Here is a 20,979-nt window from a genome sequence, read left to right as displayed (position 1 = left end):
TTTGTTTTGTTTTGTTTTTAATCTGTATGGGCTGGAGAGTTCCTTCTAGAAAAGGCGCAGGCCTTGTGATCAGACAGGTGCTCAGCCCTTTCAGGACGCTGTGGGGCCTTGAGGCCAACAGCCTTATCTGCAAAATGTGGATAATAATGGGCATCTTGTAGGCTGCTGTAATGATCAGAGAAGATGCCAGACATGAAGCACTTTTCAGTGTCTTTTTAAAATTAAGATAAAGGTGACTAGCAAAGTTAAGCATGCATTTCTCCAGGAAGGGAAATTATATTTTTTCTTTGCTTTTACCATTGACCACACACACACACCCCTATGGGATCCCTCTGTAATTTCCAGAATTCAGAGAAATTTACCTCATTTACTTGATTGCATGTCTGTCCCTCTCTACTAGACTAGTAAACTTCTTGAGATGGCGGATAATGTCTGATTAATCCTTACAATCTCAAGGCTCTGTGTGTCTAGGCTTTCAAAAGAATACTTAATGGTGAATGAATGAATGTAAATGTACCACTATAAAACATCCTTCCCCGGGGGGCGCGTGGGTGGCTCTGTGGTTAAGCATCTGCCTTCCGCTCACGTTATGATCACAGGGTCCTGGGATGGAGCCCCATGTCAGGCTCCTTACTTAGCAGGGAGTCTGATTCTCCCTCTCCCACTCCCCCTGCTTGTGTTCCCTCTCTCGCTGTGTCTCTCTCTGTCAAATAAATAAATAAAATCTTTTTTTTTTAAAGCATCCCTCCAACCTCCATCTGTCCTTCCTGCTCTACATTGCCACCTTCTGGTAAAGAGCTACAATTGCAGCAAATGGAGTCCCTTAACTATAATCAGAAAAGTCCAAACAAGTATCCTGAAACCACAACGGAGAAAGATTCTCTATTCCACCATTGTCATTATGAAGATTTTACATGCGATTTTTTCCTGTTTTTTCTTTTGGTTAAATACATATAACATAAAATTTACCACATTCACCATTTTTTAAAATATTTTATTTATTTATTTGACAGAGAAAGATCATAAGTAGGCAGAGAGGCAGGCAGAGAGAGGGGGAAGCAGGCTCCCCACTGAGCAGAGAGCCCGATGCAGGGCTCGATCTCAGGACCCTGGGATCATGACCTGAGCTGAAGGCAGAGGCTTAACCCACTGAGCCACCCAGGTGCCCCAACCACATTCACCATTTTTAAGGGTACAGTTCTGTGACACTAGGTGCATTCCCATTTTTGTGCCCAGCCACTGCTTCCATCCATCCGCAGAATTTGTCATCTTCCCAAACAGAAAGTCTGTGCCCATTAAGCACTAACCCCCCACTCCCCTGCTCCCAGCCCCAGGCAACCACCATTCTAGTTTCTGTCTCTAGGAATCTGACCACTCGAGGTCCCTCACAGAAGTGGGATCATACAGTAAATGTCCTCTTGTGACTGGCTTTTCTCACTTAGCATAATGTCTTTAAGGTTTATCCACGTTGCAGCATATTTTAGAATGCCTTTTTTTTTTTTTTTTTTTTTTTAGAAAGAGTGAGTGCGAGTAGGGGGACCTGCAGAGGGAGACAGAATCCTCAAGCAGGCTCCTTGCTCAGAACGGAGCCCCACATGGGGCTCAATCTCATGAGCCTGAGATCACGACTTGAGCCAAAAATTAAGGGTGGGCACTTAACCCCCTGTGCCCCAAATGGCCTTCCTCTTTAGAGCAGAATACTATTTTATCAGTCACATAGACCACATTTTGTTTATCCATTCATCCATCACCTATGCCTTTTTTTTTTTCCATTTCCAAGCTGTCTCATTGACTTTATGTTCCTACCTAGCAGCTAGTACTTTGCTCAGTTGAGTACCTAAGCCCTCAACAAATCCGTATTGGCTGTACTGTATGTCATTGCTCGTGTGTTCGCCTACTAGAAAACAATCAGGAGCTCCTCCAGGACAACATGCTGCCTTACGTAGAGAAGTTAAATGGCTATGTATTTGTTAAATGAATGTTGAATGATAATAATTGCTACATTCATGGAGACCTCTGTATTCGCCAGGCACTGTGATAAGATGACTGGATTCCTATCATTCTCGCCATAACTCTGTGAGGTGAGTGCCATTGTCCTCACCCATTTACAGAGAAAGAAGCAGAACCACGCGGCAGATGACGGACCTGAGTCCAGCCATTCTTGCTCAGCAGCCCATGCTCTTAACCACTAAGCTACACACACCATAGGAGAGCTTTTGCCTTAAGAGAAATTGCTGTACCAAGAATCTGTATTTTCCTGTGGCTCATTGGGTTCACCCCACCTCAGAGACAGTGTTGTGTGTCCCTCCACCTCCTCTAAAGTACCTATTCCCTCTCCTTTGCTTTTACTTAAGCAGATACTCCTGGCCTGAAGTGTACTCCTTCTCCCTACCAGGTCCAACCCCCTTTTTCAAGACACACCTGGGGTCCCTCCCCCTTGGAGAAGCTTTTGCCATTCCCATGGACCCTCCCATCCCTGCAGGGGCCCTACCACGCCTTTCGGCGCTGGGTGCCCGCATACTGTCACACCTTACCTTCTGAATAGTGGAAGTGTGCTAGTCTGATATCCCCCGACTGCTCAAGGAGGTAAAAAATTGGCCTCAGAGTCTCCTTACCCTTTTGGTGGTACATCTCTACAGATGATAGCCTGTAGGAAGAAATAAACATGAGTTCAATGCCATGAATCTATGTTGTGTAGATTTAAAAAAAAAAAAAAAAATTGGATCCTCTTAGCTATTTTGCTTTACAGCATCGTGTTACTGGATTTGCTTAAATTCTAAGAACAGTTGTGAGGCAGGTAGGCATTGCTGATGTCCAACCCTGAATCGGTGTGTCAAAACCAGGATTCTTGTCTCCATACCTCGTGAAGCTCTGACCTTGCACAGGGGTACTTCGCTGACACCAGGAGAGGGTTGGCAAGCATTTAAAATGCAGGTGGCATTGTTTGTCTCTTTTTGTACCAAATCAGGGGAAGAGGGTAATTCACTTTATTTAAAAAAAAAAAATAGGTTTGAAGAGAACTCTTAATCATTGGACACATTCTTATAATCCCAGAGACTGCATGAGATTGAATCTTTAAAAACAAACAAACAAAAACTTACGGGGCGCCTGGGTGGCTCAGTGAGTTAAGCGTCTGCTGTCAGCTCAGGTCATGATCTCAGGGTCCTAGGATGGAACCCCCTATCATGCTCCCTGCTCAGTGGGGAGCCTGCTTGTGTTCCCTCTCGTGCTGTCTCTCTCTCTGTCAAATAAGTAAAAATCTTTTAAAAAATAAATTAAACCATGATTCAAAATTCGCAAAACAAAGTGTAAATGAAATTTAAATAATTAAGCTTCCAAATGCGCTAACGCTTGAGACGCCCTGTCTTAAATATCAACCAGAGTAAGGAAGCCATCCCTCTGTTTGACCTTTGTCCTTTTCTCCCAAACTCTGTGCCTTTGCAATCCTCCTCCGGGGGCCCAGGGCCTCCTCTGCCCTCCTAGGGAGGCGCAGGCGGTTCCCCGACCCGGCCGCCGCCCCCTCTACGGGCAGGCAGCTGTGGGGCGGCCCTGGCTCTCCGCACGCAGGTGGGTGTGCGCATCTCGGTGCGGGCGATGCTGCCACAGCCGTTGCCTGGCAACAGAGGCCTGCACCGCCCGCGGCTTCAGGCTTCTCTCCGTGCTCCCCAAAAGGGCCGCTCCTGCCACTGCAGGTGAGCCAGCTGGAATTTTGGATTCCGATCCCATGGTTTAAAACACCAAGGACTGATTTCCCAGACCAGACTAGGAGAAGGCCAGATGATTGGATTAAAGGGAGGGAGGGGGAAGGTGTCTTTTTTTTTTTTTAATTTTATTTATTTTATTATTTGACAGAGATCACAATTAGGCAGAGAGGCAGGCAGAGAGAGAGGAAGGGAAGCAGGCTCCCTGCTCAGCAGAGAGCCCGATGTTGGGCTCGATCCCAGGACCCTGGGATCATGACCTGAGCCGAAGGCAGAGGCTTTAACCCACTGAGCTACCCAGGTACCCCAAGGCATCTTGATCTCCTACCTGATAACAGACTAGATAAAGCTGCCTTTGCATGTCTCATTAAAAAAGTTGCATCACTGTAAATGGCCATTACTTTTCTGTTTGGAATGTTTAGCGGCGTGTTGTGAAACACACTAAACGTGCCCCTGTTAGGTCAGGATTCAAGGGTTTATATCCCAGATACACCCCTTACTCGCCCCTCAAAGCCCCTGTAAAGTAATGGCAACAATAGTTCCTTTTAGGGTTATTGCAAATGCTACAGAAATTACACCATGGGAAGGACTAGCGCAGTGCTGGCGGTCAGTGACCAACTAGGAGACGCTATTTTACATGGAACCTATTATTCTTGTATTGATATATTAACTTCTTGGGTGTAGTATTCATCATATAGGATCATCTAAATCTTACTGGAATTCCAAATATAAAAATTTATCTTTAAGCCTGTTTAATGATAAACTTAAGCATATTAAAATATTTAAGAGTTTGAGCAAAACTTGATTCGAATCAGGCAGCATCCCATCTAACTGAAATAAAGGAGCTCGGAGGAGCTGGGCTAAATGAAAGACTTTCGTAACCAGCATAGAGCAGAAACAAGGACATAACTCTAGGTTAAAAAGCGGGTTGGTTATTGTAAGGTGACAGTGGTGTATGAAGCAGATTACCTAACATGTGCTCATTGGGTGATTGCGGATTGACAGGTTTAAGATTTCATTTCTAGGGAAGTCAAAACTGTAATTGATTCTAAGTTTGGTCATGTGGGGCTTAGCATAAGCAACTTGATTTGGGGCCCATTGTCTTGTTTTTTGACACCCCTAATTCCTAGATCTGAACAAGTGGAAACTTTTTGCTGCATTTTTAGGGTAACTAAATTATCAGGCTATCTTAAAAGTGTAGCTTCGGGGTTCTAATTTAATTCTCCCTTTATGAGTTTCCATGGGATTTGTTTTGAAATTTTTCTTCCAACTGTTTATAAAAGTCGTGGCATTAGGGATGCCTCAGTGGTTGGCTTAGTGGCTTAAGCGTCTGCCTCCGGCTCAGATCATGATCCTGGGATGCCGGGATCCCAGGCAGAGTCCCGCATCAGACTCCTTGTTCGGTGAGGAGCCTGCTTCTCTCTCTCCTCCCTGCTTGTGCTCTCTCTCACTGTCTCTATCACTATCTCTGTCTCTCTCTCTCTCACAAATAAGTAAATAAAATCTTTTTTAAAATCTTGGCATTAAGAAAACTGACAAATCCTTATGAACATCCCACTATACTATGCAATTTTTATATACCTTTTCTTGCCTCCTGAGTGCCCTCATCACCCACAGTACATGCTAGGTTGATATTATTATGTGTGAACATTTGTGTTAACTACAAGTGCAAGGCCAGGCAATGGTGATAATAGTCCCCTCCCACAAAACTCTAACCTTTCACCTAGCTCAGCATATAGTATGGCACTGTATGTTTGCTTCTGCCTGTGTCCAGAAGAGTAATTTATTACTCTTGTTTTTTAAGAAAGTATTAATATTTTCAGCATAGTACCAAACAGGACAAGTGCTTCCTCAACTTAAAATCTGATGACAAAATTCCTTTCATGAGACCACCCCCCGACCCTTGCAGGAGTTCTCTTTGGCTTTCAGGAATTCATTCATCCATTTGACAAAGATCCATGGGGCACCTCCTTCCGGCCACACGCAGGACAGACACAGGTGCAGCAGATGGAAAGTACAGACTCAGGCCCCACCCTCATGGAGGCCAAGGTCTAGCTGACTTTGGGAAAAGCTGTACATAAACCATTACAATTCAAGGAGCTGGTGGGATGATGGAGCACGGGGAGGGGCCTAACACTGAAGGTGGAGGGAGTAGTGAGGCTAGAAGGATAACTAGGAGGTGGCCAACTGAAGAAAATATCCCATATATTCCAGAAAGAAGCAGCATGTGAACCCAATGGATAAGCCAAGGTGTTCCAGAAGTCCACACGGTTGGAAGGAGACTCAGGGCAGTGCTGGGAAGGGGTGACCCTTGAGAGCTGAGGCCACAGAGTTTACACCAACCCAGTCTTGATGGACCATGGTCGAGGACTTGATGGTGGTGGGGACAGACATGGTAGATCTGTGCTGTTACTGTGGCAACATGGGGCAGTAGACTATGAGCTGGAGGCCATTGCCAAAATCCCTGTTAGATTAGTGATCTAAGACCCTAGTAATGGAAGACAGTGGAAGAGATAGCTGGTATTTAGAAAACTGACTCCATGGGACACAGGAACTGTTTGGGTTAGGGAAAAGGAGTCAGGAATGAGTCCCGTGTTCTGGTTTAGAAAATCAGGGACCCTTATCACAGAGAGAGAACGGATAGGATATGGGCTGGAGGTGTGAGGGGAGGCTTAGGGCATGAACTCAGCCTTTGGCAGGCAGAACTGGGGATCTATGTCAGGGGGATGAAAGTGAAGGTCTGCTCCAGGATGGCAGGGGACAAGAGGGTGAGTTAAGCTGGAGATGTGATGTGGCCGCAGTCTGAGCTGTGTGCATAGACTATGGAGGACACAGTCAGCCCTGCCAGAAGTGTGTGTGTCCAGGGAGAGAGGGTGGGTGGGGCCCCAGACACCTACACCAGCCAGAGGGTGAGAAGAGCATCAAAACCACCGTGACATGCCAGCCAAAGAACAAGGCAGTCTCAAAGGACCGTCAGTGCCAGTTCCATGGAGAGGTCAAAGAAAGCAAAGACCCAAGTTCTCAGATGAAGGTTAGTGCCTGAGAGGCCACTAACACCCCTAATAAGAATATTTTGAGCATAGGGAGATGGGCCAAAGCCAGGATCCTAGGAGCTGAGGTGTGTACAGGAGGTCAGGAAGCACAGGCCCGAGTCAGATTCCCTTTATAACTCTTTGGCTGCTGTGAGCACGAGGGGTAAATGGTGGCCCTAACAAGGAGCCTGCGACATAAGGAGGTGCTGTTGGGTTTGCATGAGACACACTGACAAGTGAGGCTGGCTGTGCCCCCCTCGGGGCACGGGCTACAGAGGGAAGGGGGCAGCAGAGCGTCGGAAGCCCCCCCCCCCCCCCCCCCCCCCCCCCCCCCCCCCCCCCCCGCCGGGTGCCATTTGCTCTCTGTAAAGAAGATCAGGCCTTGCTGAATGTGAGAGAAATGTGAGTTGGGAGGAAACTGGGGCACTTTAAGACGGACGAACAAGGCCACATGGAAGAATCAGTGTGCAGGGCCTCGGGCCCTCCAGAGCCTGGAGACCATCACTGTGCCCCAACAGTGCCACAGGAAAGGAGGTGATCTCTGTCCCGAACTTCTAAGCCATCCTTCCCGCAAGTCCAAGAACGCGAGTGCAAAGCTGTGGCGGACGTACCATCTAGGCGAGCTGGTGGTAGCAGTTCCAAGGAACTCGCACTCAGCACCGTGGATGAGAATGCGGACCGGTCTCTACGCTCTTTGGTTCCAGGGCTACAGTGCCAAAGTTCGAGGCCACAGTGTCTCCTAGGAAAGGAGTAGAGCTGTTCCGAGAACTGCGAAGGAAAAACGGGGGCTGGAGAGAAAGACAAGAGGCTAAGGGAGGCGGCGGCGTGGGTGCGCTGGAATAGTCTAGAAAATGAACGGAACAAAGGCGGTGTGACTGGTGAGCCTCTTACCGATCCTCCTCCCTGATAGAATATGCATGATCCTGAGCGAGTCCTCGCCTGCCTGGGAGCAGGGAGGCGTCCGAGGCAAAGGCGGGGAGCGCACGCCTAGACCCAGTCTCCCGGGCTCGGGGTGCGAGAGAGGCACGCGGCCGAGGTGCGGACCCCGCGCGGGTGAGCCTCCCGCGGGCCGGGCTCGTAGACGTCAGCTCCCGACCCCTCCAGCCCCAGTAGCGCTAGTGCCCCCAGCGAGATCCCCGCGAACAGGCCAGCTCCCCTTCCCTGCCGCGCGGAGGTCCCGGGGTCGCTCGGAACCGGGAGGGGGCGCGCGTCCGACGGCGGAGGCGGTGTAGGGCGCGAGCGGGCCGGCAGGTGCGCACAGTCGCCGGGAGGGGACCGGACCCGCGCGCTCCGTGTCCCCGCGCCGCTGTCCGCCAGCACCCGGCGGGGGCGGGACCTCCTCTCGCTCCCCCGCGAGGCGCTTCCCCTGCAGCGCAGGCGGAGGCGGGGCTGAGCCGGGCTGAGCGCGGCGGGCGGCGGGCGGTGCGGGCGGCGGGCGCAGCGCCACCCTGGCTGGCTCCAGCAGAGCCACCCTGGCTGGCTCCAGCAGAGCCCGGTGCTCTCGGCCCCCGTCTCCCTTCATTGTGTGCGATTTGTCCAGCAGAGAATTCTAACCTGTATCTTAAAAAAAAAAAAAAAAAAAAAAAGGCATCTGTTGGGCTCCGCGCGTCTTCCTCGCATCCTTTTTAGTTGCGAGTTTGCGGTGGGCAGAGGGAGGGAGCAGGAACGCCTGTTCCGATCGGCAAACACCGAGAGACCAGAGCATCTCTTTCAGCGGCAAGGAAGAGAAGCTGTCGCAGGATCCACACACATCTACAACTCTCTATTGCTTTTTGTGCAAATACCTAAGTCTGCCTGACGTCCATCCAAGCGGGCAGGCATGGGGTGTCTGGGCAACAGCAAGACGGCGGAAGACCAGGGCGTCGATGAAAAAGAACGACGCGAGGCCAACAAGAAGATCGAGAAGCAATTGCAGAAGGAGCGTCTGGCTTATAAAGCGACCCACCGCCTGCTGCTACTGGGTAAGGCCGGAGGGCGCGCGGCGGCTCCCGGCCCGAGCGGAGCGCACTGCCCGGAGCGCAGCGAGCGCGGGGGCCGGGCGGGCAGGGCCGGGCGTGCAGGGCCGGGCGGGGGCGGCGCTCACCGCCGCCCGCCGCGGGGACCCGCTTGCTCCTCCAGCCGCGAGCTCTGGTGTACTGGAAAATGCCTACGCTGGGGTAGGGCGATTGCCGTCCGGGGGGTCAGGAGAGATGACAGCGGTATTGGGCCACGGACCCCAGCATTCTTTTTGTTTGTTTGCAGGGGCTGGTGAGTCTGGGAAGAGCACGATCGTCAAACAAATGAGGATCCTGCATGTCAATGGATTTAATCCTGAGTAAGGAATGATCCATTTCGCTTTTGCTTCCAAACTGCATGCAAACTTTCTCACTTCTCTCCAGCATTTCCAAACGTGCTTTCTCTGAATAGTTAATTTGATCATCGAATAAGACCTTTTGGGGGGAGAGGGGAGTGAGAGAGAAGCGTGTTGTTGAATTTGGTATATTTAGGCAAATCTTTCTTTTGGTAGCATCTAGATGAAAAATAACATAGCTTGCTTAACAAAATATGATTGATTAAATGTTCTTGCGATGTTGGTCTGTGCTGCATTTCTTAACCAATGTTAGTATACACTCTTCTCTATATCCTTGGTCGGTCTCTATTTCAATACATAACAATCAACAGATGGCTAAATCAAGTAAAATAGATTTACAAGTGTAGCTAGAGTTTTTATATCCAGTTTTCATAACAACTTAGCCATGCTTTGTGTAACCTGTGTAGTTGCTTAAAACTACATTGTAATGTATGCATTCAAGTTTGCTTAGTGTACAAATTAGGAAAGAAGTATGGTTTCCTTTCCCAGTTAAAAACTATGCAGCTGCTGTTTTGGGGGTTGATGTTGACCTCTAAGAAAACCAGTCTAACCCCATGCTGCAGCTGGAAGTTTAAAATTCCACTCAGCGGATTCAAGTCAGTGCTAAAGGTAAATTAAATTAATAACAATTCTCTTTTAATACAGAGAGAAGAAACAGAAAATTCTGGACATCCGGAAAAATGTTAAAGATGCCATTGTGGTAAGGATTTTTTAAAATGTTTGGTTAATAGAAAGGAAAGCAGAAAGTTAAATACTCTGCTCTCTAAAACTGTATAGACAAAAATTACATATTTTAGTTGTCATACAAGGAGCCTAAATATTGTATTTATCCATATTTTTTTCTTCATTCCGTTTTAGACAATTGTTTCAGCGATGAGTACTATCATACCTCCAGTTCCACTGGCCAACCCAGAAAACCAATTCCGATCAGACTATATCAAAAGTATAGCTCCTATCACTGACTTTGAATATTCCCAGGTAAGTAAATCCTTCTTGAAATATTTTGAATGGTGGAAGAGAGAACCATTTTCAATGAGATTGCTTGAGAATCCATGTTAATATTCTTTTATCTTTGACTTTCTTCAAAATCGAGCTCTCTGCCTAAGAAAAATGCTTTCCTTCATGCCAAAATATTAACATTAGTTAAAAACGTTAAAGACAAAAGGGTTGTAAGAAATGCTTTTGTGAAGGTATTGGTGACGTAGGTAATCAGGAAAATAGCCTATCTTTGAGAAATATGGGTAGTATTTTTTTCTACGTGTATTTCTAAATTAACAAGGAGGCAGTTTCCCAGAGACCAAAAGAATAGAAGTGACATGAGCAGAGAGAAATAGTTATGGTGACTGCTTCCATGGGGATAATAGAATAGAATTCAGTTCACTCTTAAGATGAGTATCCTATGGCCCCAATGAGAAGAGAATGCATGCTGTAAAAGAATATAGATCACTTCTGAACGTTTATTCAATGATGGGGAAGAAAACATAGTTTGCCTCGCACCTGCAATATTTTGGGCCGTTTTCCTAAGTCCTTGGATAGCAGTATTGCTTATGTGAAAGGGTGAAATGAATAATAATTTTCTCTTGTTTTGTTTACATACGTATTCTTAAAATATTGTTATTTCGTCATTTGATTAAGCATGCGCCAAAGGAAAATATATTTGTTAGATTTCTCAGAAAGTCATTTTTCTTACAGTTGTGCCAAAAGAGCATATTTGTGTGTGTGCCTGTGTGTGTGTGTATGTGTGTGTGTGTGTGTGTGTGTGTGTGTACACCCAACAGTAACAGAATTTTAAAGGGTTCCTTGCCTGGCACCGTGCTCTTGAGACATTTTGCATTCTCACAATCCCCTCTTTGAAAGGAAGGTGATGTAGAAAGCAGCATGTAAAATAGGCGGGTCCTGCCCCGCTCTGACTGAGGTCCGGGCCAGTGTGCACCTGCTCACCTCTACTCCGCTCATTTTAGCAGAGCACCCTTGTCTCGGAGCCTTTGTAGCAGGATGGCAGATAAAAATGACCCTTTTTGTGGAACATAAGGAATAGCATGGAGGACGTTCGGAGAAGGAAGGGAAAAATGAAGGTGGGGGCGGGATACGGAGGGGGAGAGGAACCATGAGAGACCATGGACTCTGAGAACCAAACCGAGGGTTTCAGAGGGGAGGTGGAGGGGAGGGGGGATGGGTAAGCCTGGAGATGGGTATTAAGGAGGGCACGTATTACATGGAGCACTGGGTGTTATACGCAAAGAGTGAATCATGGAACACGACATCAAAACCTAATGATGTACCATATGGTGACTAATATAATAATAGTAATAAAAAGAATGACCCTTTTGAAAGCTTTTATGTGCATCCTCTCCTGTGATTTTTGCATCTGATAAGCATTCCAGTGTAGCCTGCAAGAGTTCTAGAATTTCTAACAGCAAGGAGTTAGAGGTGGCAAACTGGCTAGAAAAGGGGGCTGGGTGTCTGCGGCAGCGGGCACCCTTTCTTTACTGAACTGTGTCTTTAACTGGATGGCTTGGAGGGGTAAAAGGACGGAGGTGTCCGGGTAGGACTACAGTAGTGATTCGGCTGGCTAGAGCTATAGAGTGTCGTCTATGTCACAATGTCTGTGTGACATTGCATCTATCGAAGAAGTTGATACTTTGGGGGAAAAATTTATTTAAAGAAAATGTCTATTATTGTTAAAGTCATAAAAATAGAGCTAAATCCAGTATCTTAATATTAAATATAACACAAACTTACTAAACCTAGGACTTTTGAGATTGAATCCTTGAGAAAGTCTTTTGGTGTCATACTCCAACACCTTAAGGGTTCATTTTCTTGCAGCTATAAAATAATTTTATAATAAAAATTAATTTCAGAGTTCTTTAAGAAGATTAAAGAACTTAAAGAAATTAAAGAAATTAAAATAATATGTATTAAAATTACTTGAGATTGCCCCTTCTAATATAAAGTCTAACCTTATCTTGAGATATCTTAATGATTCTCTTTAAAAATATGACACTTAAGTTTACCTTTTGGTTTTCGGCTTTGGGCTTTTGTTTTTTGGTTTTTGTTTTGTTTTGTTGCTGTTCATATTGCCTTCCATTTGAATTTCTTTCTTTTTTTTAAGATTTTATTTATTTATTTGAGAGATAGAGTGGGGGGAGGTGGGGGGGAGCAGAGGGAGACGGAGAAGCAAACAGGCTCCCCTCTGAGCAGGGAGCCCACCAAGGGGCCCAATGCCAAAACCCTGGGATCATGACCTGAGCAGAAGGCAGAGGCTTAACGGACTGAGCCACCCATCCACCCCTCCATTTGAATTTCAATTGAATTACAGGAAACCTAAGCTTTAACAGAGAAGGCCATTGTAGATGGTGAATAGTGCCCAGTTAGCTACCTATTGATGGGGGTTAGAGAAAGCATTCAGGGTCAGACCTCACTGGCCTCGCAGGCCAGGTCTGTGTTGATCTGGGGGGACCGTCAGAGAGCTCCGAGCAGGACAATTACATGACCTGGTTGTGTTTTATCAAGATCACTCTGGCTGTAGGTGGAAAATGGTGCCTAGGAAGGCCAGGTTGCAGTGGGACAATGGTCTGGGAATCAATTATAGCGATCCATATGTAAGATAATGGGGCAGCTTGGTGTGGGGTGGTGTAATTCACTGATAGGTGCCTAGTTAGTTCTTTTCTCCTTCATCTAACCAACACTTGTCTTTCTGTGGACTGGGGTCCATCCAGGAACCCCTTTGCTAGTGGGCATCATGCCTTTGCATCTACACATGAGGTGATAGAAAATAATCTCAGTTTTATGGTGACTAACATAACACAATAAAAAAATAATAATAATAAAGAGAAAATAGTCTCAGGTGATGATCATGACAGATCCCTCTCCACCTCCCAAAAAACTCATAGCATGACACCATACCAAGAGCAATTACTTAAATTGAATTATTAATTCGTCTGTTCGGTTTTTTCCTTCTTAAAATGTGGGTATTTGATCGGTTCTTTTAAAATTATAGTGTGCTAGGTTTTCAAAATTTTTTTAAAGATTTTATTTATTTATTTGACAGAGAGAGATACAGTGAGAGAGGGAATACAAGCGGGGGAGTGGGAGAGGGAGAAGCAGGTTTCCCGCTGAGCAAGGAGCCTGAGGCGGGCTCAATCCCAGGACTCTGGGATTGTGACCTGAGCCAAAGGCAGACGTGTAACTGACTGAGCCAGTCGGGCGCCCCTTGCTAGGTTTTTTTAAAGGGGAAGATGAAAAATAAGACTCTGTGAGAAATGTGACAGCAGTCTGACATGTTGATCAGGGATCTGTCATTACCGCCTGGCATTTCCTACGTGGATGTTTTATCAGAACTGTGTGTCAGCATCAACCCAGAGAGGGGAGAAGGACACTGTCCCCTCCTCCCAGGTAAAAGGACAGGGCGGGGGGGGGGGGGGTTGGTTAAGGAATAGGCTGACACCCTGCAGGCACAGGGGCAAGGCCCAGGGAGTCTGGCTACCCCCTGTGGGTCTTAGATCCGTCATTCTCTAAAGACACAGCCTGAAGCGAGTGGCCTGCCACTCGGTGAGAACGGCAGTGGGAGCCAGGCTTCCCAGAGAGGCTCTTAGAGGGGTGCGCACACCCACAGAAGGGCTGGGAACCGAACCGTCCAACACTGAGGCGCCCTCAGTGGCTCCCGCCTGTGTGCTTGTCCTGTGTCCTCTGGGGAAGACACGCAGAATTCTAGAACATCACATCATCCAGGTTAAGTGGTCTAGTGTTTTTTTAACCAACTGAACTCTCTCATCCCCGCCCCCACCACCACCATCCAGAAAGGCTTTGAAGCCCACAAACTGTATCAGGAGCAGGTTTTCCCTCCGGAGCCCAAGACGCCATGTCCACCTGGGTCCCCAGCATTTGTCCCTGAACCTCATCAGAGCCCTCTGGACTCCCCAGCACTGTTGGAAAACAACGGGCCACTTGTGTTAGCTCCCAAGGAACAAGTGTCTTCTCTCTGGGCTGTCCACCTGTCCTCTCCCCCCACAACTCACACCACTCACACTGAAAACCATCCCTGAGCGCCTGTTAGAATGTAACAGAACCCTCTGTCCACTTCTCTAGGGGGCTGCAGGTGTAACAAGTCAGGGGCCTGGCCCCCTGGGACGTCACACTTTCACGGAAAGGAAGGTTCCCCTCCATAGAGTAAACCAGCACTTTCGCCCAAGATGACACTCCGATCCACCTCCCAAGCATCCACTCTTTCGAGGGAGTGAGGTTTAGCTTGCGTTTTAAAAGAGAAAGGAAACTAGAAAGTGTAAATTATGGGAACTACTCCTGTGGGTAGTGAACTCTTAGAGATTCGTATATGTGGCATCCGAGAGAAAAGTCATGTTGGATCATTTCAGATGTCATGAGTAAACCAGGATGACTGCACAGGGGCACGCTGGGGCTGTGCTCTGAGCACACTCTTCTCCCATCTCAGCTAACCCTGGAGCGATAAACCACCCAGAGGGGGAGGGGACTGCCTTGAACCAGAGCCCAAGGCGAGACCAGCTTCACAGGGCTCAGGCTGCCTCTGTGCTTTCAAGTGCCAAGGCAGGATCTAGAAAGAACGTCCTCCTGGGGCAGGAATGCTCCAGAGACACCTGCCCACGGCCTCTGAGTCTGCGGACTGGACAGTGTCCCTGTCTCGAGGAAATATACTGGAGCCAGATCACCTGGGCTCAGATTCTGACCTTCCTGCCACTGTCTGACCTTGAGCAAATCACCTCCTTGCTGTCTGCCTTTTCTCAACTGTGAAATGGGAGTAGATGATCATAATACCGACTGCGTGACATTGTTAGGAGGCTGGAAGCAGTGATGGCACGTGGGAGGGGCACCTTCAGGATCCGCATTACTGCTGTGTGGAAGGGCAGAGGCTCTGGGATTGACTGGGTGCTGCCATGCCTGGCCGGCGCTCTTCATCACCGTCCATTGTCCCAAGCCCTGGTGGCCTCAGACCAACTCCCAACTGCCTACACACTGTCCACTCCTCTCTGGGTCTGAGGAGGGGAGACAACTGAACCCTCTGGCTATTCCCCCACCAGCCAGCCCCACACTGCATCCCTGCCTTGAGCCAGCACCTATAACCATGTCCTCGGTCCATACCAAGAGCTGATGTCCCCAACACCTCAAAACATACCTGGGAGGAGGTGACTGTAATTACCCCCAGAAAGCCATCAAGCCATGGGCTGGCCCTGACTGCTCAGGAACTCTGGCCTGCAGACCTCCTCACAGCACCGACGTCAGGGTGGGAGGTCTCCCGGGCAGTGTCCCACCTGGCCTCTGTCACCTGAAGCTGCACCCCCCCCACCCCTCCCGGATCTCAGCCTTCTTCCTCCTCCTTCACTTACTTCCAGTCAGATTTTCTGGAAGTGACATTGGCAGTCTTCCTCCTTTCCTACCAGCTCTGCCCATCTTTGTCCTCCCTTTCTGCTCTGTGCCTTGCCTGGCGACAGGTTCTCTGAGGCCACCTAGAACTGTCCTAGATTTGCCAGATCTCTGTCAGACTTTTACCTTTCTCCCTGGGACTACAGTCTGTGCCCAGTTTTGCCACAAGCTCCAGCAAACTTCTGGCTCATTCTTGTAACCCAGTACTCACCTCAACATAGGCTTTCTAATAATAGAAAGATGAGCTGTATCCTGAAACACCCCCTCCCCCCACAAGGGGAGTTAATACTGAAATGCATCGTATGTCAAGAACAGGTGTCTCCTCAGGAAGGTTATCAGCATTTGACTTTCTAAATAAAATATTTTAAATGCCCTAGGTATGTTCTCTAGGTTTTGTTTTTTGTTTTTTGTTTTTTGTTTTAATAAACAACAACCATTCTTTTTTTAATTTGCACAGCTGGGGTTTTTTTGTTGTTGTTTTTTGTTTTTTTCCTTTTCTGAAGTTTGTTGAAAGTGGTGAGTGCCTATGTCTTGGAGCAAGGCACCATACTGATTCTATAGGGCATTGTCAAAGTCATATTTTAAAAACAGCGCTGTTGAAAATAAACTGTTGGTGAGGTCTTAGAGACCACCTAGTCTGAGAGCTCCCGCTGAGGAAACGGCAGCAACAGAGAGAAAGAACATGCCAGGGAGGCAAGAAGTTTGATTTTCTGCTGCGCATGGAGCGCTGTGGTAGTTGGCAAAGATGGAACATGGCTTCCCTGGCTATTTCCTTTCAATGAGAGCCTCTTGTAACAGAGTAGTCCAAACAGCAGTCTTCAGTGGGATAACATTAATGATCCCCAAGACTTTTTCTGACAAAACTGAGGGTGAAGGTGCTGCTGAGGGGGAGGAGTGAGATGAACAAGAGGTTACCTCAGCTCCTCTTTCTTCTTCAGTATTTTGTCAGTGAACTTAAGTGTCTGTGGATACTAAGATCCTCAAAGAGCTCATCATCTAGAGGGAATACAGCCTTATAAACAAGGTTGATGGTATTGTATAATGCTACAATAGAGGTGTTTGTGGGGAGCTACTGGAAGTATGTGGGGGACCCCACCTGACCAGCTTCATGCTGAACCGAGGTTGGAGGATTTGGACCTGAGCCAAAGGCAGAGGATTAACCCACTGAGCCACCCAGGCGCCCTATTTTGAGACAATTTTAAACTTACCTCCAAAATGCAAAAGTAGTACCGAGAACTCACAGACATTCATCAAACAGATTCAGTAATAGCTAGTTGGCTATATTTGCTTCCCCATTGTATCCACGCGAACACACATTTTCACCAACTGTTTCAGAGTTGACTGCAGACCGTGTGCTCCTTTCCCTTTAAATACCGCGCTGTGGGGGCGCCTGGGTGGCTCAGTGGGTTAAAGCCTCTGCCTTCAGCTCAGGTCATGATCTCAGGATCCTGGGCTCAAGCCCCGCATCCGACTCTCTGCTCAGCTGGGAGCCTGCTTCCTCCTCTCTCTCTCTCTCTAACTACTTGTGATCTCTGTCTGTCAAATAAATAAATAAAATCTTTTAAATAAATAAATAAATAAATAAATACCGCACTGTGGATTTCCTATGAACAAGGACACGCATGTTTATAACCACAGTACGGTTATCAAAATGAAGAGATTTAGCATTGATACGCTCTTGTTTTGTAACCTACAAGTGTTGTTCAGATTTGACCAACTGTCCCAACAATAATACAGTGAAGTTATAGTAGTAATAATGATAGTGATGACTCTGGTCAATAATCCAATCCAGCATCAAGCACAAATTCAATTTCCATTCCTCCTTCTTATATAGCAGTTCCTCGGCCCTCCTTTCTGGCACGACATTGACCAGACATTAATTTTGTGGAGTGCCCTCACTGTGGCTCATCTGATGTGTCCTGACCAGAGGCGATTAGGGCTTTGGCAAGAAAAGCACAGGAGTGACCTTGTGTCCTTCCTAGTGCATCACAGACATGACAATGAATCTCTTACTGAAGGTGGGGTCTGCTGCCCTTTTCCCCCCTCAGTAATTCCGAAATATGTTCTAAGAATGTTTTTTGGGGATTGTATAAATATCCTGTTCTTTTTTTTTTTAAGATTTTATTTATTTATTTGACAGACAGATCACAAGTAGGCAGAGAGGCAGGCAGAGAGAGGGGGTGGGGAAGCAGGCTCCCTGCTGAGCAGAGAGCCCAATGCAGGGCTCCTGAGCCTAAGGCAGAGGCTTTAACCCACTGAGCTACCCAGGCGCCCCTAAATATCCTGTTCTTATCAAAACATTCACACTCTCTAATTTTAGCAGACTAATAAAATTTTTGTGCAATACATATTGAAGGGGTAAGCTGGGAGCAACTTTTTTGGCTATTTCTAAATACTGCAGTGAAAACCAAATACAATGTAGGTCATGATGCTGCCTTTCCATAATAAAAAAGCACATCACTCCGTGTTCTTAATAATATAAGCATGTGGAACGACTTCTGACCTAGACCAACACACCAAGAAATCCAGGCTGGAGGCACAAGGCAAGTCTTCCCTACAGTGTTTTTCCTGGCAAAAGACACATTTTCAGGGTCTCAAAGTAAGGCAACATGTTTTGTTTTGTTTTGTTTTTAATTTCTGATACATTTTAAGGGTCACAAAGTGAGACACTGTATTTTTTCTTAATTCCTTAAGTAAGATGTCATCGAAACTTAAAATCCTTTGGAAGTATGAGGTTTTTGTTGTCAAGGCTCACCTCAGATTTTGATATATTGGGAGTTTGTCCCTCGGCTTACCAAAGCAGAAGTTCACTTCAAAGGACACTTGATCTTTTCAGAAGGATATGACATTAAAAATACCTTAGGGTTAAAGCATGTTGTCCTTATCGTTGCTCGTTTTATGTAACTGTGAGAGAAAAGGTCTTGAACTTTGCAGTTCTCTCTCAGAAAATGGTGGAAGGTACAGACAAGGAATCTGTTCTTTCGACATGAAGCCTTGAATGAGTTGACACATGTGATTTGTGAGAAAGGTATACTGAGGTTTTAAGAAGCAGAATAATGAATTTACTCCTGAAAAGATTCCTCTAAAACACTGACTTTTAAATTTTTTTCGTTTTGCATGAGAACATCATCCAGAATGTGTGGGGTTTTTTTCCTCACCTCTTAAAATAATCCTGTACATTTCTTTTTTATTCTGCCCTTATTATAGCACTGGGATTAAAGTAAATCGACTTTATGCATAAAATTTTCACTACACAAAGCAGTTTCATTTTTTAAGTTGTATTTGTGGTTTTTTTGAATAGAAAGTATTTGTACACGGCACAAAATCCAAAAGATGTAAAGATGAGTGAAAAGTCTCTCTCATACTCTTGCCCTCAGACGCCGAATCTCACACCCAGAGACAACCTATGTGGCATAAAATTGACTTAGGGCCCTCAGAGAGCAATGCTCTCAACTGTTTTTATCTCACAGGGAGTAGTCAGTTATAAAACACAATTGCAGTCCATCTTATTTGTACGGAGAAAAGATCTAGCCTGAATAGCCAAGTAAATGTTTTTGAAATAAAATTTAACATGAAAGATTTAACTTTTAAATTGTAAGGTAACTGTCTTACTGCTTAGGCAAAATGCCAGAGTACTTGATTATGAAAATATAGAAAGATTGTGTTAGGCATCCATTAAATATCCACCTTTTAAAGGATAGAAGCCACAGTCTTCATGCCTCTGAGGGGAACCTTACAGTATACAATTAATCCCAGCAGAACACCTGGAGGGCATTTGACCTTCAGGGTCTGCATGGGTAATAACCTGTCGGAGCAGCTGGGGGCCCTTTGGGGCTATTTCTCTGGCCACGTAGGGCTGGACCGCATGCCTTTCCCACATGAGTTTCCCATTCATTCCTTACCCATCCTGTAGTGTTCCTTCTTGGCTTTAGGACATTCGGTCCCTCCCATGCTTCCCAGCCCTTGAAATCTCTGCACAAGGAAAAATCCATGGTCTCCTCCCATGTGACGTGCTTATGTCCATCTGCATGTCGTACATTGTCCCTCCTGCCCACCCCCATTCTTGCTTTACCACCTGCAAAACCCGCCTGATGTTTTCTTCTTACTCTACCCGAACAACCAAGATTCCCAGAACAGTCTGGATGCTGTCTCTCTGTTCTTATCTAAATATTGACTTGCCAAAGGTCTGTTTCGAACTCTTAGTAAATCCTCAGTTAATGCCTAGTGGTTAAAATAACTAAAGAAAGGCCTTATTTGCTCCATTTAAATTCCTCTAATTAACAAGGCTTAAACTCACTCCAAAAGCAGATTTTGTGTCGTGATTTCAAATGTTTACCTGTCCTTTTTATTTAAAGTTCGGGTCATGGTCATGTTGTGTTTGGCCACTGAACATACCTTTATTGGGCATTGAATCCATCCCCTCCTGGCTTGCTGTGACATTTGCCACCAAGTTGTGCTCAAAAAATGTGTCCCAAAAAAGTCCCCAAGAGGTAACTGCCATGTGCTCAACACTGTACTTAGGACTGTGAGTTGCACAAAGTTATACCAAGACTTCTAGCTTCAGGAACCTGAGGACCCAGTGAAGAAACAAAATGCACATACAGCAAAATCTCCAGTATGCATTGTAGAATGAATATAGAATGAATGTAGAATGAATGAACAACCCAGTGGCATGTGATGTCATGCTACCTCACGTGGGATAGACTAGAGGCCGTGTAGCCTCTCAGGATGACAGGGCTCAGACCAAAGGCTTCAAGGTCACACTGATGTGGTGGGTCTGCTGGGAGAGTTGTGTTTTCACCACCAAAGCAGGAAGAGTCAAGGACAGTGGTGGGAAAAAAACAGCTTAGCTCAAGTCAAGCTGAGTGTTGAAAGGAGATGGAGGGTTAGGGAGTTGGGACGCAGGCTGCCACCCCAGCTAGAACACTTTTTATTCATTATATTAAAAAAACATGACACACTGTGTATTTGGAGCATGGCTGCTGGGGTACTGAACAAGAGGGCACAGACAGGAGGGGATCGTGGCAATCCACAGACTCACATGCGCACTCATCTGGTCAGGAAGCACATCCCCATCCAAAAATCAAGATACGTTTGTTTGCCAGAGTAGCCGCTTCCCTGTCCTTCAGGACTCGGGAGCTGTGAACTTGGCTGAACCCAGGGTACACCCCTGGTCTTTCGGCTCTGTTCCATGGTGTTTGGAAAAACAGAGACTGTCATCCTTTAGCTTGAGTAGTGAAGTCACAGTTGTGGCAGTCGACTTATGACACACGCACATAGTTACTGAGTCTTTAAAGACGTGTCAGTAGTAAAAACTGTGTTCAGGCTCATTGTCTTTTCTTCATTCTACAAAGCACGTAAATACAGGAAAAGAAAAGATAAATAAATATGCTGGTTGGTTCACTCATTTCCACTGGAACTTGCTTATCCCAGACTGAGGTGAAATGAACCTTACTGAAATCTTGTTTATCCTACATATTTATCCACGTACACATCTAAA

General features: G+C 46.5%; 1 protein-coding gene across 2 annotated transcripts in view; it reads left to right on the top strand.

Moving 5' to 3' along the window:
- The window catches only part of LOC111142441 (G protein subunit alpha L), a 136,716-nt gene that overhangs the window by 29,501 nt on the left and 86,236 nt on the right, over nt 1-20,979 (top strand). Inside the window, exons 1-4 of one of the 2 annotated variants that reach the window (XM_022495577.1) lie at nt 8,309-8,694; nt 8,975-9,047; nt 9,729-9,783; nt 9,942-10,061. In XM_022495577.1, the coding sequence (XP_022351285.1) occupies nt 8,553-8,694; nt 8,975-9,047; nt 9,729-9,783; nt 9,942-10,061 (390 nt within the window). In that variant the 5' untranslated portion in view covers nt 8,309-8,552. Of the gene's footprint in view, nt 1-8,308; nt 8,695-8,974; nt 9,048-9,728; nt 9,784-9,941; nt 10,062-20,979 lie in introns of those variants that run through there. The other variant, XM_022495576.1, reaches the window with a different exon arrangement.

This window comes from Enhydra lutris, unplaced genomic scaffold (assembly GCF_002288905.1).
Source record: "Enhydra lutris kenyoni isolate GAN:26980312 unplaced genomic scaffold, ASM228890v2 scaffoldscaffold8, whole genome shotgun sequence".
In the NCBI taxonomy this organism is placed as follows: domain Eukaryota; kingdom Metazoa; phylum Chordata; class Mammalia; order Carnivora; family Mustelidae; genus Enhydra; species Enhydra lutris.
The sequence above is the reverse complement of the archived record's forward strand: the minus strand, read 5'-3'. Positions and strand labels throughout refer to the sequence as shown.